Below are 18,957 nucleotides of genomic sequence, written 5' to 3' on the forward strand. Positions count from 1 at the left end.
TTTGCCAATAATACAACTGATAAGAGGTTAATATGCAAAATCTATAAAAAAAATTCATACAACTCAACACCAAAAAAAAACAAAAAACAATCCAATCAACAAATGGGCAGATGACCTTAATAGATGTTTCACCAAAGAGGACATACACATGGCCAATAGACATATGAAAAAGGTGCTCAACATCACTAATCATCAGAGAAATGCAAATTAAAACTGCAATGAGATACCATCGCACTCTTGTCAGAGTGGCTATCATCAGTAAATCCACAAACAAGTGTTGGCAAGGGTGTGGAGAAAAGCGAACCCTTGTGCACTGTTTGTGGGATTGCAAATCAATGCAGCCTCTATGGAAAATAGTATGGAGGTTCCTCAAAAAATTAAAAATAGGGCCGGCCGAGTGGCGCCTTGGTTAAGAGTTGGCTTGGGATGCCAGCTCCGAGCAGGAGGGCCCTGGTTCGGATCCCACATAAGGACCAGCGATGCTGCACCCTCTACAGCTAAGATGGTGAACAATAGCTCCACCTGGAGCTGGGCTGCCATGAGTCGCTGGCAACGGCGTAGGCTGCTGTGGGGCTGGCCAACAGCGTGAGCTTTCGTGAGTTGCTGTGAGCAGCCGTCCAATGGCCGGTGAGCGACTGCCTCTCCTGGGATGAGCGCAATGATAATATCAGCATGGGCCAGTGAAGCGATGTTCTCCACAGCTAGACTGAAGAACAAAATGACAGAAACTTTTATATTCCCTTTCCCTGATTCCCCAACGCAGTTCCCCTCCCCCAATTCCCAATAAAATCTTTAAAAAATAAATAAATAAATAAAAATTAAACTACCTTATGACCCAGCAATTCCACTTTTGGTTGTTTATCAAAGAAATTCAGAACACTAACTTGAAAAAATACATGCATCCCTATGTTCACTGCCCCACTATTTACAATAGCCAAGATATTGAAACAACTGAAATGCCCATTAATAGGTGGCTAGATTAAGAAACTGTGGTACATTCATACAAGACAGTATTATTCTGCCATAAAAAAGAATGAAATCTTACCATCTGCAACATCATGGATGGGCCCAGAGGATATTATGCTAAGTGAAATAAGTTAGACTGAGAAAGACAAATGCCACATGATCTCATGTATGTGGAATCTAAAGAACAAAGTAAACAAACAAAACAGAAATGGACTCATAGATACAGAGAACAAAGTGATGGTTGCTAGATGGAAGCGGGGGTGGAGTAATAGGTGAGAAAGGTAAAGGGATTAGGAAGTACAAATTGGTAGTTACAAAATAGGCACAGGAATTTGAAATACAATATGGGGAATATAGTCAATAATGTTGTAAAAACTATGTATGGTATCAGATATGTACCAAACTTATGGGGGAAATAACTTCATAGATTGTATAAATACCTAACCACTACATTGTACACCTGAAACTAATATAAAATAATATTTAATGTCAACTATAAATATATATACATATATATATATATTCATATAGTCACGGGATTTAAAGTACAGAATACGGAATATAGTCAATGGTATTGTAATGGCTATGTATGGTGTCAGATGGGTAGTGGACTTGTTGGGGTTATTACTTTGTGAGTTGTGTAAATGTCTAATCATTTGTTCTTTTGTACACCTGAAACTAAAAAAGAAAAAAAAAAGTCTAATTCTCTCCACTTCCTCAGCTTCCATTTGCACTTGTACCCACTCTAATTGGGCTTTTACTCCCAGAATTCCCCTAAAGGTTCCATGTTACCAAATCCAATTCTCCATGTTACCAAATTCAGTAATCAATTCTCAATTCTCATTGTCCTCACTATAGGTTTGACACAGTTGATTACATTTTTCTTTTGAATTATGTTCTTCATTTGTTTCTGAATCACTGTCTGTTCATTAAATGTATATTGACTGTTACTTAAGAAAATTGTGAAAATCTTTGAAATGAGAAGGAAATTATTGTAGAATGTCCTTCCAGAGTCTGCTTATGGTTTTTCTCTGCCTTTCATTGATTTTGAGCTAGTTTATAACTCTAAATTGTAGAAAACTGATAACAAAACAAATGATTCTTGGCCATACAAATGCAAATGAACTATGTTCTGTAGAATGGAATTGGTTATTGCCTGATGGACAGATTAATTTTGCAACCATTTAGAAATTCATTTCAGCATTTCATTCTGCCTATACATATTGCATTCTTGGAATTCTCTTTTGAAACAGTTGTAGCATCTTATTGGTTCTCTTATTACTTAATGAATGAAATAAAATCTAAAACCCACTTTCATTTTATTTTTTTTTGTGAGTCATAATTTTACCTTCAATAAATGTGTCCTTTAACACCTTGGATTCCATTTGTTCCATTATTATTTTCTTAGGGCCTAGAAGAGTGCCTGGCACACACAGTGGATACTCAATCAAAATTTGTTGACTAAAAAAAGTTGGTTGAAAAAAATCTTGGAACCAACTATAACTTTATCCACCATCATTCTCTATGCATAGTTTTCTTCTCTAATCTCAAGTAATAGCAAATACATTATACCCAGTTCTTCTGCTTTTAGAAGTGTAAATTATATCATCACAAACTGTCATCACATACTTTGTCTTTCCCTTCTCTTTCACCTTTTTGGGAATATCACCAATCAGCCTACTAAGCAACTATTTGACTGCTGTCTGAACCCTATGGGGCAGCACCTTTCCTACTCACTGCTCACAGCTGTGGCAATCCATCCTAAAGGACTGTATACCTCTTTTATGGCTCACCTATGTTCTCTTCTGCTTGGGCAACCAACTTACCAATACAGATCTTCATCCCATAACTCCATTATATAACTCTGGGCTTATATATATATATATATATATATATATATATATATATATATATATATGGCATACCCAAGTTAGAAAGGAAGAAGTAAAACTCTCTCTTTTTTTCCAGAAGATATGATCTTATATATAGAAAACACTTTTGTAAAAATCCATGAAAAAATTATGAGTTTGATAAAGTTTCAGGATACAAGATCAATTGTATTTCTATATACTTGCAATGAACAAATCAAACTAAAGTTAAGAAAACAATTTCATTTACAATGGCATCAAAAAGAATAAAATGCTTAGGAATAAATTTAACCAAGGAATTGCAAGACCTCTGCATTGAAAGCTACAAAAATTATTAAAGAAATTAAAGAAGACACACATAAATGGGAAAAAACTCATGGTCATAGATTGGAAGACAATTCTGAAGACTGCAATATTCTTAAAACTGATCTACAGATTCAATTCAATTCCTATCAAAATTCCAACGGTCTTTTTTGTAAAAATAGACAAGCTGATCCTAAATTTTTACAAGAAAGTGTTATACTAAGTGTAAAAGTCAGACAAAAAAGGCCACGTATTGTATAATTCCATTTATAGAAAATGTCCAGAATAGGCAAATCCGTGAAGACATAAATTAGGTTAGTGTTATCCAAAGGCTGGGGACAGGTTAGAATGGGGAGTTTCTGCTTAATAGGTACAGGGTTTTGGGGTGATATACTCTGGAATTAGATAGTAGTGATTGTTGCACAATATTGCAAATATACTAAAAACTATTGAATTGTACACTTTTAAACGGCTACGATGATGAATTTTAGGTTCTGTGAATTTTAGTTCAAATAAAAATGAGAAAAAAATGAATATGTCATAAAAGAGAAAACAATTAAAGAGATCATTAAGTTTTTGTTAGGAATACAAAATTTTAAAATTCCAAATTTCAGATTCTTCAGGAAATCTACATTGTAGAATTGCAGCTATGATAGTGGGCTTGTAGCCAGACTACCTGTGGTCAAATCTTAGTTGTGTGATGTTATTAAGTTACTTAACCTTTTTATGCTTCAAAAGCCTCATCTGCATAATGGAAATAGTAAAATCATTTATCTCATAAGATCGATTTGAGATTTAGTGAGGCAAGACAGTGCCTTAGTAAGTACCCTGTGATTGTTAGTTATCATTATCTGAAGCATTGAAAATGAATTCATGATTGTTTTCACACTATGAAAACAATAGAACTCCATTAGACTGAACAGCTTTCCAGCTCCTGTTGAAAAGGAGCTGCTTTGGGAGATGAAAATTTCTGAGTGGCCCAAACTGGGACATGGAGTGTACATCAGCTTTTGTTCCTAAGTCTTGATTCATCACTTGCAGATTTTTCAAAAAATCTTCCACATTTTAAAAAACATTTTCTTTTCCAGTCCTGTTTCCAAGATAAGAAGATCTGTATAATGACAGTTTCTTTTCCAAAAAATCCTAAACTGAGATTCTCAACGGATTTAATGCAGAGACAAAACCAGCATCTTGAAATCAAGCTAACTAGGTGTGTCCCTGTACCTTTGGACAAGTGTGAGCACTCAGTGGAAGATAACAAAGAAAGCACCTTTCTTTTCTGTGTGGGCTGCCTCTGCTCATATCATGCAGACATGACAAACTACATAAGCATTATGGCAAGCAGAGCCAAGCAAGAGGTTCCTGATTATATGACCAATTTCATGAGTCCCTTAGGTGCCACATGACACCATCAGCATTTGCTCTTCCTTCCTAACCTTGGGGCCTCTACCTGTGCCCATTTCGGCAGGAGTTGTATGAGGTTCAAGTTTTGAGGAAGTCACTTCACAACAGCAAGTTGTGGCGTTGTCTTCTGGGCACTGTCAGCCCAGCGGCAGTGCAGGCCTTCTCCTGATCTGATTCCAGAGCCAGAGCGCTTGCCTTGATCTCCCAGTCATTTCTGCTTTGGTGGCAGGCTTGCCAATCACCCCGTTCTGTATTTGTTGTGAAGAGATTAGATAGTTTATTCAGCATATGTAAAACTGTACTTTTGTGATTTAACGTTATCTATCAGGCACTTTTCTCACCACTTCGCATGTTTCCTCATTTGCTACCCACCGTGAGAATACTATCATCATTATCTTTTTCTTATAGATGAGGAAACTGAGACAAAACAGGTTAAGTGGCCTTCCCAAGGTCAGACAGCTGGTAAGTGACAGAGCCAGGATTTGAATTCTAGAAGTCTTGCTCTCAGGGCTTTAGAGTTCAGTCTTAACTGCTATGCTAAGGAAGCGCAAACAGTAGGCCACACCCCAGCACTACTGACTAAAGGAAACAAAAGAGAAATCAAAGTTTATGGAGTAACTGTACAGACCAGGCAGAACATGGTTTTGTTCTGTAAGGGATGCTGGAAAAATGTAATTGTTTTAGTTTAGGTTCCCTCAAAAACAGACACTGAGATAAGGACTTGGGCACAAGCAGTTTATTTGGATTCAATCCCAAAAGATAGAAGTGGATGAGTATGGAAAGTGGACAGGGAAAAGAAGAAAGCCAGTGAAAGGAGCATTAATGAGCTGCTTACTGCTCTGGGCAACTGGGGATCAGTTCCACAAGGGCCCGCTGAGAGATGTAGTAGAACACAGCTCAGAATTATTCCATCTGAGGATGGGGAGGTTGTGGCATTTCTCCACCAACTTCTATCCCTCACTGTCTGAGGGCTGTCCTCCGAGCAGTTGCCCCTGCATGCCTGGGTCATGCTTACACCTGTCTTTGCACAGCCTTAGAGAAGAAAGAACAGAGAGACAGCAAGTGCACTTGATACAGGGCAAAGGACTGGTGCATGAACCTATCTCTAGGGCTGCAGTGAGATTAGATGGACCACAGAAAAGTGGCATGATGCCTCACAAACACCTGCAATGGGAATCTTTATTCTGAGTGGTCTATGTACTGGTGAAATTCAGGAACTTGCTACTAAAGGAAGGAAGAGAAAGCAGATTTGGGGAATCAACTGGTGATCTCTGTCAAATACCCCTTGACTTTAATTCTTTCTCAATAAAGACACCAACAAGGAAACGAAACCAGTACCATTTAAAGGTTGGGACCAGAATTGTACTTGGTATTATTGCCAACATCTCCAAAAGGAAAGGCCTCGTGCCAGATTGAGGCTCTGTTAATACCCAGAGCCTTGCCTTCATGCCTTTGCTTGGACCAGCTAATGCATTTGGTAGACTCTGTGTTTCTTCATTCTCTGTCATCAGTGATAGCTGAGCAACTCCTATAAGCATTACCCTCAGAGGTAGAGAAGGCGGTGTAGCTATTACTGCATGACAAACCACTCCTAAACTGAGTGGTTTAAAACAACACTTCTTTTGCCTGTGAACCTGCAGTTTGGGAAGTGCTTGGCTGGGACAGCTCCACTCAGCAGCCACTGGGGCAGCTCAAAGGCTGGGGCCTAGAATCTTCTGAAACTGAACTCACATAGCTGCTGCTGATAATATTGATGATGAGTAGTCAGTGCTGGCTGTCAGTTAAGCCTGTGGTCAGAACACCTACAGTGGCCTTTCCATGTGACTCCTGGCAGGATCCCCAAGTCAAGGGTCTTGAGACAGTCAGAGAAAGCTGTATTGCCCTTTATGACCTATCCTTGAAAGCCACATGGCACCATTTTCACCATAGTCTACCCAGGTGAAGGCACAAAGACTCGCTCCCCCTCTACACATACCTCTTGATGGAGGAGTCTATGTCCATTGTAAGAAGAGCATGAGAGATGGGGCATATTGACAGGGCTATCTTTGGAAAATACAATCTGCCACAGAGGGCATGAGATTTATATAGTATGCCTACCAAGTACCCAGATTGTGTGTGTGTGTGTGTGTGTGTGTGTGTGTTAATTGTTTCACCTTTAACCTACTCACTTCCATGGGCTCCCTGCTGCATACAGTCTGACCTTGGAGAAAGCCCCTTATCTCTGATATCCCAGGCTTTGGGACATCTTGAGTGGTGTCAGCCTTTATTTAGTACTTTTTAATGAAATCTGCAGAGCTCTGAGGGCTATAAATCATGTACCGAAAGTTTCAGCTTTGTGTTTAATGGCAAAGCTGAGATGAAATGCCTACCTCTTGAGTTTCCAGCAAGTTATTAACTTGAGTTAGAAATATTACCATTCAGCAGTTTCCAAAGTTTTCTTTCTAATAACTCTTTCATCTTGTTAGTACACTTTATAGATTTCTTCCTTTTTTTTGCAAAATGAAGAAATCCAAATTATCCTTCTCTGATTACCCTGAAGAACTTACTTTTTCCAAAATTCTGCTTTTTATGGTTCTCTCCTCCATTCAAGGCAGCCTGTTTAGCCTCCTTCTCTTTATACCACATGCCCAAATCCTTACACAGATCAACTGAACATGGGCCATGCAGGTGACATGGTCCTCGTGATAACAAGCTTATCCATTAAGGATTCATTGGGCTGCAAGGAACTGAACCTTCAGTAGCTTAACAAACAGTGATTCATCTGGCTCATGCAAAAAGTCCACAGGTAATTTCTGCTTCCAGTAGTGAGAGATTAGCTTATTGTACACCCACCTTCTCACCAAGAATGACCATAAAAGCTAGACAAATGTATTAAATATGCTTGAGCCATCAGAGAGCTACCTAAAACAGTGAGGACATGAGCCAGATCCCAGAAAGAAGGGAAATGCAGAGAGCTGAGTCCCACCAGATCAGTACACAGAGCTCATGGGCACCAGCCCATCAGAATTGAGCAGCAGAGAGTTCTGAAGACATATGCTGTTCTAGGCATTAACCTTGTAACTGTTGGAAGTCCTGGTGATCCCAGGGTAGGGACTTATGAGTCAGGAGTGGCAGTGAAGGGACACTGAGGGGCTTCAGAGCAGTAACTATTTACCAACGAGTAAAGCAGTATTTCAAAAAAGTAACTAGTACCAATGAGTCTTGGAGGAGTTAACAATTTGCCATAAATTTCAGTAAGGCAAAACCATGTGTCAACTCCAGTATATTAGAGTACCATTTTTAGACCACATAACAAGTCTGAACAAGTTTCTGAGAGGGTCTGTTTAGATTAGCTGGGATGAGAAAAGGTGGGACTTCCTATGGGAGAGCATGGCCAAAGGCTTAGAAAAGCACCAAAGAGCAACCTCACCTCTTCATTTATTTGGTCATGGAATAGGTACATATACATGGTGCCCTCTTCAAATATTGGTGACCTCCCACACCTGAGGCTTTAGTAAAATTGAGGAGCTTCCCAAACCTGAGTATCATCCCCTGCAACCTGCCAAGCTCTGCAATTCCTTCCTTGGCAGAAAGGTACTGTGCTATTTGCACTTGTGAAATGCAGAGTTTCTGGCCCATAACACGTTCAAGAATCGCTGTTCTATTCTCCAATCTACCTGTCCTCTTGAGAAGTCAGACCCCAGGTCTGGAAATCAGAAACATGGAAATGCCTAGGGGAGCAGGTGCCATTAAGGAGCAGGGTACTTGGTTGGGTTCTACTGAGAAGGGAGAGGTTGGCCCCTCCAAATACTTGGTCATCTTCTTCCTGTTTAAATTTGAGGCTGGCTGCAAGCCAGTTCAGCTGCACTCCTCCTGTTACACATTTGTTTCTGAAAATAACTCTTTCAAAAACTGATATACAAACTTTTGGAACTTCGAAAGAGGAAACAAATCTCTACTTAGAACCAGTCTCCCTTAAAAAAAAAAAAAGGCTATTTCAAACTGTTTTTATCTTTCCCATCATATTTTGGTTTGACCTTTAAGTAATGAACTTTCTTCACCCGGCAGCCATTTTATTTAGCTTCCTGACTTGAGAAAATGTTCTAGGCATGTTGAATTCTAAGACGTTAAGCAAATGTTTGCCTAACCTTTGCTTCAAGCAGAACCTTACCTTTTAATAAAATACACCCAAAAGGCTGCATTACAAGTTTTTCACAGCTCTGAGTCGTGTTCATACCAAGAAATGGAGGAATTTAAGAAATCTTGTTTGAATAGTAAGTCCTACCATCATGAATCTGAAAATGACGAGTGGCTGGGAATTGTACAGAAGCTTTGCATACAAAATAGAGACAAATACTCTTCTGTCTTCCTGCAGAGATGTGAACTTGCAGGGAGTTCTGACCATAGGCAGCTTAGAGTATCTTACACACTAAATTGGGAATAGCCTGGGATAAACCAGAACTGTTGGGAGGGGAAGCTTTTTGTTTGGGCTTTTAAAAAATTTTATGGGAATATTGTAGTTACATATTTATGCTGTCTAATCCCTTCCCCTTCTTGGTTACATGTCTTGTTAGGGAGACCACTTCATGGATGGGGTAGAGATTTGATCACTGCACTGTACCCCTGAAGCTGATGTTGTATAATATTGTATGTCAACTATAATTGAATATTACCCCTCAAAGTGACAACCCCCCTTCCCCAATCCGCTGCCTCACTGCCCCCCGTATCATACATATCTATTAAAATTCCCTTGACTCCAGTCCCACACTATACTCCACATCCTGTGACTATATATATATATATATATATATATATATATATATATATATATATATGTATATTTTAGCCATCTTATACTTTCCTGTTGCTCAGATTATCCATTTTGAGAAATGCAGTGCCATGTCATTTGAGGGCAGAAATGTTTTCTTTTTTTAAACTTAAATTCAATAGCAACTTCAAGAAATAAATTACACAAACCCCATTCAAGTTCATGAAGGGGTTCATTCAAGCAGGGATTCAATTAGGTTTTATTCAAAAATCTATACTCATTTCTGCTTCCAGTATGAGATAAAATAACAAATTTCAAATTAGATTTTAGTTCTCCAAAGACATATCTCTTTTAAACAAACCCACAATTCTAATAGATGAGAACTGCATGATATCTTTCTCCAGGTCTCAGAATTGAAGTATGCACTGAAAAGTGCATCGCACATTTAGTTATTAATGTTTAAGTAAATTCTTCCTCTAAGGAATGAAAAATGTCAACATTGGGCTAAATGTGCAGTATGTAAATTTTAATTGTATTCACAAATGTACAGAGAGCTCTATAAATACAATTGTGTTTCTGAGAACCTCTCCTGAGAAAGGTTAAACAGGATGACAATAGGGAAGGAAGGAAATAAAAGGAAAAGAGACCCACGTCAGGGAAAGACAGCTGGTGCTACTGAAATTGACGGTGCATACATTACTGAGGGGGATGAAAGAGCTATTTTTGCTGGAAAAATAATAGGACATTGTAATCATCTTCTGGAAGAAGCTGTAAAGCTAGGAGGACATGATAGCTGTTTGAAAAGCAATTAAGCAGTCTCCTAGAGACTGAAAACTGACATGGGAAGAAATGCAAATAGCGTTCAGCCCCCATCATGTGTCAACCCTTCCCGAGCCCTGAGCCCTCCTGGAGTTGATGAAGGGCATTTTGTGAAACGTTAGTTTGGGAGTAAGTGTGTACACAACTAGAGCAGGAAACAAAAGGACCATGTTTAAAATCACGCAGAAAGGGACTCGCTGATGCTGATTTGTAGCAAGCCGATTGCAAGATGGAGGTTCTCTCGGTACTGTGTCGTAACATAGAAGGTGTGGTGTACATGTATCAGAATAAGCCTGCACATATCTATTCTTCAGGTATCCAGCTCTACCTAATGATTCATTACAAAAGAAATTACACCCCAGATTGGACTTGAAGAATAACCATAAAGCCAGATAATTGCTTTGGCCTCCCTAACATTTGTCATTCTTTCAAAGTTCACCCTTTGATTACTACACCCCATAGAGAGTAGGCTTTCACATTCCTGGACATTATTGACACTGGGGTCTGGATCATTCTTAGGGGGGACCCTCTTGTACATTATAGGATGTTTAGCAGCATCACTGGCCTCTACCCTCTAGATGTCAGTAGCGCCCCCCTGCACTCTGACAATCAAAAATGTCTCCAGACATTGCCAAATGTCCCTGGGAAGAGGTGGGGGAATGGGGTCAAAATTGCCCCCATAGATGAAGTAGAAACCTAGACTTTATTTTCTTTAATCAGACTGGTGTCCTGGGGAGCTTGTTATCTTGAAGCCAGCTTACTTAGCAGATCCCTGTACCCATACTTTATAAGTGAGTGATCTGGGACACCAAGTCCTGTGCCTTTCAGCCACCCCATGACACCCTTGGAGGAGGTTGGGGATGGTGTTAATTGTTCTCCAGAGAGGCTTCTACTCTTTGAATTTAAGGTGCTATTGCTGCTTTTTCTGCAAACGAATTAAATCAGCTGAAACAATCTATAAACTCTGCAGGGCTCCCTATCCAAGGCAAACATGCAAAAAGGTCTGAAAGTGAAATGTCAGCTTTTCCCTAAAGTGTGAATTTTCAAATCAGTTGAATTTATTTTAATGTCAGCAATAAAGGCATATTAATGCCCCTCTCTATGCCATGTGACAAGCAGATTTTTAAGATTGTGTGTGTTGGAGGGGAGGGGTGAAGCATATAAAGTCCATTCGAGGGGGTGGCACTGATACTGATGATTCTCAATGCTAGGAAGGACGCTCATACTCTGGGTTGCCGGCTCCAGCTTAGAAATATCTCGCTGTATACCAGATCCCAAGCTTACCACTGGATGTCACCCTGGCCCCACTGAAGTGTTTCACCGCAGCTAACTTGCACATCAGAAAGTTTCAGGGTTCATGGAAGCGGATCAAGAAGGAAATCTGAGACAAGAATTACTGCCTTTCGCCTAACAAAGGATGTGGTAGGGGCTCATGCATGCTCACAGATTGCTGGGAGGATGAAATGAAGTGAAAAGAGCCAGGATATAGCAGCTAAAAGGAGTGCTCACCCCAAAATGCCCTTGAATGCCCTTTTAGTGTTGCCAGGCACCTCCAGCACCTCCAGCTTCCTCGAGCCCACTTTGCCCATACACAGAGAAGGCCAGAATTGCCGACGGATGGTGTTCCCCACAGCCACCCTTAATCGATGGCCATGGGGCCAGAAGGAAGCTCAGCTTGAGTCCAGGAAACCTCTGAGGTGTAACTTACTGCACTCTGAGGCCCCAGTGGGATCAGAAATGAGCCAGCAGTTGTAAACCTGAGGTTGCACCCTTGTTTACCTCCTTCCCTACCCTGCTACCCCTCTCTCCCTTCCTGTTGCCCCTGGGAGTCATTCATCCATAAATCACTGTACCTAAATCCTCATCTCAAATCTGCTTCTAGGGAACCTCATCTAAGACATTGGTTTATAGTTGATGCTCAAAGAAAAGTTGGTTCATTTCCTCCACGATCATCTATCTATCTGTCTGCTTCAAGTATCAGTGGGATTTGGGAACACATATCACCTAGCGTGGCCCCTGCACCCTTTTTCCTTTTCCTGTAGGACAGACCAGCATTGCAAGTCTGTCCAGCTGACCCATTCTGTCTGCTGTCCCACTGAGCCTGGCTGAGGACGCTTCCTGGGAACCAATGTGTCTGTGTCTGGTCCTTGAGAGTCATGGCTCCAGCTCTGTCTGCCACTCAGTTTGTGATGGCTTTAATAGTAGTAATTTAAGGCTCAGGAAAAGATCTAGAAACAGATAAAAAGGCCCTCAAATCATTTTTGGAGTGATGAAGGGCAGGGGAGAGGAGTAGGTGCCTGGGAGAGAAGTGCATTTTTCTCTTATTTTTTTAGACCAACATAAGAGTGCTCAAACAAACGAACACTCCCATCTCCACTGGTTCATTTGGCCAGAAAAGAATCGCATGCTGAAGCAAACAGGAAAAGGGGAGGGGGTGATAAGAAGAAATGAGAGGCAGGAAAGGTAGGTGAGATATTAGTCACACCACCTCATTTTTTACCTCCCAAACACACTGGCTTTAGCCTAGCATATGCTTGAGAAAAATGATTAAAACAATTGCTCATGTGTGACAGAAAAGTCATTTCCATTTAGAAAAAAATTTAAATCATGGGTTGGGGAGCATTTTCTGTCTCTGTTCATAATGAGCTAGAGGGTAGATTATATAAAGCATCTGGATCAATATGTCATTTCCTGATTAAATTAACGATATACCCTGGTATTTGTAGGTGACACAGCTGAGAAGACACCATAGCATGGGAAGGCCTTTAAGTCACGAAAATTACATTTCAAGGGTACAACATGCAATAGTATTAGATTCTGTAATTTCTTTTTCTCTTATTTTTTTCACCATTTCAGATAGATGAGGCTGATGTTTGAAGAAATGAGATTTTCTCCTTAGCGCTCGCTCCTATTTCTTCTCTCCACTCAGAGCCGAAATACCCACTCCCTCCAGAGATTTGTTTAAATGCTACACAAATGAGCTTAATATTTCCCTATACTGAATCAGATCCATGAGGGCACAAGTATCTCCTCTGCCAATAAACATGAGAAGTAATAAATGCCCACTTTTATCTCGGGTCAGGAGTGGGTGAAGCTAAAGGCACCAACACCTTCGAATTATCTTTCTTCTAAGCATATGAAATATGCTAGGGTTTTCTAAAGCTTTATTGCACAAAAATTGCTGCTGAACTTAATCATACTGGGAGATCCTATGGCCTCATATATAAGTTTCTTGCTTCTTAACCTGCTATATACCAATCTGGAGTGGCCTGCCTCTTTCTTCCATCTCTCTTTGCCTTCTGGGTATGGGGGGACAGTTTCAGATTTCACCTGGAGAACTCCCAAAGTTGTGAACCAAAAATGTCTGTCTTAAAAGTGTTATGATGTTCTTGCTCTTAGTGGGAAGCAAGGAAGTTTCTCCCAGGGGGATGGGTCCCAGAGGCCTCGTTGCCTCAAATCCTCCACTACTCAGCCCCCTTTTCTCTGAGTAAGTATCAGTCCTGCTAACTGGGGCAAGGAGGGAACCTACAGTTGGAAGCCCCATGTTTGGGGAGTGAGGTTGGATGCATAAGGCCAGACAGGTGGGGAACTTTGGGCAAACTAAGGGCGCAGTGGGGCTTCTGGGTATCTAAGAGGGTGACGGAATATCTGGAATGGGGGAGCCAGCCAGTGAGAGGCAGGTAGATACATGGGTAGGACAAACGCCTCTTCCCTTAAAATTGTGTTGAGAGCCCTAGATGTTGCCTGAAACCTTTTATGGAATAAAGTGAGATAGAAACAACAATAAAACACTAGTGGTTGTGGGGTTTATAGGCTTTTCTGTTGTTGTTTTGGTATCATTAACTTGACTGAATTGCATAAGAATTTGGCAAAAACATATTCACTCAAAACTCAAAGTCACAGTAGACACAGATGAAAAGTGACCCTGGAGTCCAAGTCTCCAACTTGTCTTAAATGTCCTCCTCTTCACGCTTGTGGGACAACCAGACCACAGAAAACTGAGGAATGAACCCCCTTCCCAAGTCTTCCCTCCCTGACTTTCTATGTCCTAAGGTAAAAAATATGTTTAAAAGTTTTGTAACTAAGAAATTATGATTTTTTTTTGAGTCTAGTACAGGCATTTTAATTACATGTAAACAAACAAACAAAAACCTCATGACTATATCAAAAAGACTTACATTAATAATACACAATCAAAGCAGATTTCCAGTTAAATATATAAAACTTGTGGGTTGGGCTCGCTGAGTGGCACGTTGGTTAAGAGTTGACTTGAGATGCCAGTTCTGAGCAGCAGGGTCCCGGTTCGGATCCCACATTAGGGCCAGTGACGCTGTACCCTCTATACCTAAGATGGTGAACAACAGCTCAACCTGGAGCTGGGCTGCCATGAATCACTGGCGATGGCGTAGGCTGCAGTGGAGCTGCAGTGGGCTCCCGTAAGCTACCATGAGCAGCCGGCAGCCGGTGTGAGCTGCCAAGAGCCACTGTGAGCAGCCGTCCAGTGACCGGTGACTGATCTGCCTCATTCAGGAAGAGCGCAATGATAATACCAACATGGGCCAGTGAAGCGATGTCTTACACAGCTAGACTGAAGAACAAAAGGACAGCAACTTGTGTGTTCCCCTTCCCTGATTCCCCAACACTGTTCTCCTCCCCCAATTCCCCAATAAAATCTTTAAAAGAAAAAACCTTGTGGGTTTATTGGAACCACAAAACCTGCATCCCCTCAGTAGATTTTTTTGACACATCATCCTTGACTGGAGGAATTTGCACAGGAAGAGGAAATTCAAAGTTGAGATACAGTAAAGAAAATAACCCATAGGCTTTTTTCCCCTGTGTCTTTTGACTTGAAGCTTGAATAATATCAGCACATATTAAGGAGAAATGAATATGAAGGAGAAATTATTTCACTAAAAATATTTCATATCTGTCCTACCCCCCTTCCCCACACAAACTTATTTAAAATTTGGAGAGAGGTAAATTGATCATTTAGAGGGTAAAATCATTCAACTGAGATGATTTCTGAGACTTTTTTAAAAGAGAAATTTAAAACCATAGTCCAAACATCTACGAGTCCAAACAGCTCTTTTATTTTTCCCTGACAGTTCACATCCCAAAGGCACCAACTATTAAAAGTAACAACAATCCTAGACTACTCCTTGATGATATAACCCCTTTGGGGACATTATAACACTCCAATTAGTCAGAGAGAAAAATAAGTAGAAAACATCATATCCAAAGGGAAGACCTACCAAATTTATACAGGGAGCCAAAGAGCTGGCAAGAATTACTATTTAGAAATAGCTGCAAATAATCCACCTTCTATATGCATCCCCGTGTAAGAAAGGCTGAAAAATGATTCTCTGCTTTCAGTTTGCCCACTTGAGCCAATGTCTCCCTGCTTAGGTTGTGGAATAACCAGGCCAACAGAAAACGAGACGAAGTTGAAGCCCCTGCTTTATCTGCCACCTCCAGCCCAAACCCCAGCCCTCCTTTAAGGTAACAAACCCTGGAAACAAAAGTCAGAAATTAGGGACATGTATTTTTTTTGGTTATTTTTGCTTTTTTCTTTATTTTTGGTGTTTTCATTCTATCTGCAGATTTGTCTAATTTCTTACTCGCAGAAGAAGTCAATATCCTAGAAAAAAGCAAAAGCAAAAAGAGATTGAACTGAGCAGGCAGGGCCAGAAAACAAATGTAGGTTCTTTATTTAAAATCATATGTAATCTGATATCGGGGGGCGGGGGGGGGGAGAGGGCAATAGATGGGGAGAGGAGGGTTGTTACTTTGTGAGGGTGAAAAGGATAACTATTGCATTGTTCTGTACACCTGAAACTAAAAATAAAAAAAATTTAAAAATAAATAAATAAAATAAAATCATATGTAATCAAAGGGAAATTTGGATTTAAAATAAGTAAAGGTTGAACCCCAAAGATTATGACATAATTATCACTTTAATTAAAAAATTACTTAAAATGAAGGTTTTCAAATATACTTTTAATTTATGGTTATTTGACACATTCGAGCTCAATGCTAAGAAGTGGTGACATGTGAGTCCCATTTGTGTAGGTTGGGAAATGTTTTGAAGTTCTCTAGCACAGGAATTATCTCCAGGAGAATAGCTTCAAAACAACTGCCTTACAAAGTAGCTCAAAGAAGATATTTTATTTCTGTCCTGGGTTTACAAGATCCCAGGGCATTGAAAAGAGTGTAATTTTTTTTTCATACATAAGTGGAGTATTCACCCTAAAAGTAAGGCATTCAAGGATTTTTTTCAGAAAGTTTTAATTTTATTAAATACAGGTAGTAAATTTTTTTTCCAGTCCAAGTCTTTAGCAAATAAGTGTGTAACCATCACTAAGTGTCCATTAATACTATTCTGGTTTTTTTCTTTGAGACATGGATAATTTTCATCTAAAACTAAAGGGGGTCAGTGGAGAAACTTCAATATACTTTCAATATTGATAGTAGGTATAAATGCTCTCCCAAACGTCACTGTCTCAGAAAAGTCACCATTGGAATTTGGGGGTTTTGTTTGATTCATCTTATAAATCACATGATGTATTTTAAACTCCATTTTTACCCCAAGTTCTGAGTGCTTCTCTGGCCATGTCTGAGATACTTACTGTGGTAGGGACTTCCTTGGTGGCTTCCTGGTACACATGTTGCTCCTGCACCAAGTTGCTGGGGAAATAACCCACTGTTCCCATCTCATCCTCAGGGTGACCGTCATACACCTGAGTGCCCAGAAAGCGCAACAGTCAGGCGAGAGCTGAATGAGTCTGCTTCAGAATCCCTCAGGCATCCTCTTTGCTGTTAGTGAAAATCACATAACTGCCCATGGCTCGCTTTCCATTCTGAATTCAGTGACCTCAGATCCAAATTTGAAGTTCACTAACAGCAACTAAGTCAACGCAGAGAAATCGTATACCTGTTCTTTTGTGGCCCCGTCTTACTGGCCTCATTACATAACACTTCATTATTTTATACAATCTTGTGAACTGTTGAAATCTTTTTGGAACCATAAATAAAGTCAGTCCTTTTTAAAAGAAGTAAATAGACACTTTTATTTTAAAGGACTCACATTTCTCAGTTTTTAAAAATTTAAATGAATGGATTCTTGAGTGAATTTAAGATTTAATTCTTCATTACTTGAGAATCTATCTGGGGGGCTGTAAATGAAGATAGTTAATCAGTCCTGCTTTAGCCCTCCTCAGGGTCCCCTGCTGCACATTTTAACTAAAGAAAGCAGATTCTTTAAAGGGGGTGCTAAAATTTCCTTTAAAATAATGAAACATACACTAACTGCCAACATAAATGTCCCTATTTGGCAAATGCATTCAAATAGTTTTGAGTAAGTTTCAAACACTTGGGGATGTTCAAGTTCCTGTGTATTTGACTACTTTTTCTTGCCAAAACATCACAAAAACTTACATTTGGTTTTGTTATGAAAATTTCATTGTTTCTTCACAATGTAATAAAAGCAAATATACATGAATTTTTGCCCTTGAATCTACAATCTCTATAGCTAGTTCTTAACAGCTAGCTTTAAACATTAAAATGAGTTGAAGATAAGTAATAGAGAAAAAATTAAGAGCAAAATATGTCAAGATGTTTGTATATTTCTGATAATCTCATCTTACACTGCCAGCCCAAAATTCTCCAGCTTCATTTTCTTTTACCAGCTTTGAGTAAACATAGATCTGCTGCCCCTTTTTAACGTTAATGAATCTACAGTCTGGGGCATTATAATCTTCTTGAGCTCTGGCCAGAGAAATAGTATCTGAAAGAAAAAGAAAAAAAACCCAAAACTTTGAATAACTACATTTTAGGCGCCTGGATTTTAAAACAGTAAAAAGACAAAGCAGATCAGGAAACTAGGAAATCAGAGTGACTAATACCTCCCCGACTCACAACTTGTGTTCAGTTCAAGAACAGTGAGAAATCCAAAGCACTAAAGCTGCATCCAACAGAAATTTTGGCCAAGTGAATTCTTCAGGGTAACACTCCAAAGGTACAGACCAGGAGAAACGATGCCAATCACATACACATTAGAGAAGATGTGTTTCAAAAAACAATTAGATTTTATGCTGTTAGTGGATAGTTTTTCAATTATTTAATAGAAAGATAATAAAAAGCATAATAAAGTCCTTACAGACACACTCGTCATCTGCACAGAGCTTCTTGGAAGCAAGTCTGTCCATAAATATTCCATGCACGGCGCCTATAGCCACAAGAACTGGAAGGAAAAGTAACAACAGTCTTGCCATCTTCCTTTTTGCTGTTTAACTATCACCCTTTGAGTGAAAGTAGAAACTGACTTCAGCGGTCCTTGTCTTTTATGTGAAAGCAAGACATCTGGGTAAATCCCCCTGGCCAATGGGAAGATGCCTATGTCTCCTCTGCTTTCATAACAGTTACTGGGCTCCAGGACAGAGAAACAGTATCTGGATTTATCATTTGATTTTCCAAAGAGACTCAAACTCTAAGTCTTTTTATACACAAATGATTTCCATGTGGTTCACCATTGTTGTAGCCACTTTAGCTGTGACTTACTACATTAGCAATAAAGGGCATTGTTGCAAGAACTATGAGAATTTTAAATCTTTAAAAAAAATTTTAGTTCAACTCTCATATTCTTTCAGCTTATGAGCAAAGATCTGCTAACTGTAGGAATCTGTTGAAAAATGTGAGACCTATATCTGTAGTACACATGATTTGAATTTAAACAAATCCAATTAAACATCTGGATTTATATAATAGATAAATAAAGGATGCTTAAGTTTACAAATCACTCATGATAGGATTCTTAGTAATTGTGTCTGTGTTGGAGCAGTCATGGAGCTGTCA

At 39.6% G+C, this 18,957-nt stretch overlaps 1 protein-coding gene across 1 annotated transcript; it reads right to left on the reverse strand.

The window, feature by feature from the left end:
• Positions 1–15,377: 15,377 nt before the first annotated feature.
• On the reverse strand, positions 15,378–18,427 carry OTOR (otoraplin). The gene is made up of 4 exons (XM_019627767.1): positions 18,263–18,427; positions 17,751–17,890; positions 16,734–16,844; positions 15,378–15,745 (listed from the first exon to the last, which is right to left on the reverse strand). The coding sequence occupies exons 1-4, from the start codon at positions 18,375–18,377 to the stop codon at positions 15,722–15,724; spliced, it is 390 nt and encodes a 129-aa protein (XP_019483312.1). The 5' UTR covers positions 18,378–18,427; the 3' UTR covers positions 15,378–15,721.
• Positions 18,428–18,957: the final 530 nt, after the last annotated feature.

Source organism: Hipposideros armiger, unplaced genomic scaffold (genome assembly GCF_001890085.2).
Source record: "Hipposideros armiger isolate ML-2016 unplaced genomic scaffold, ASM189008v1 scaffold_740, whole genome shotgun sequence".
Classification (NCBI taxonomy): domain Eukaryota; kingdom Metazoa; phylum Chordata; class Mammalia; order Chiroptera; family Hipposideridae; genus Hipposideros; species Hipposideros armiger.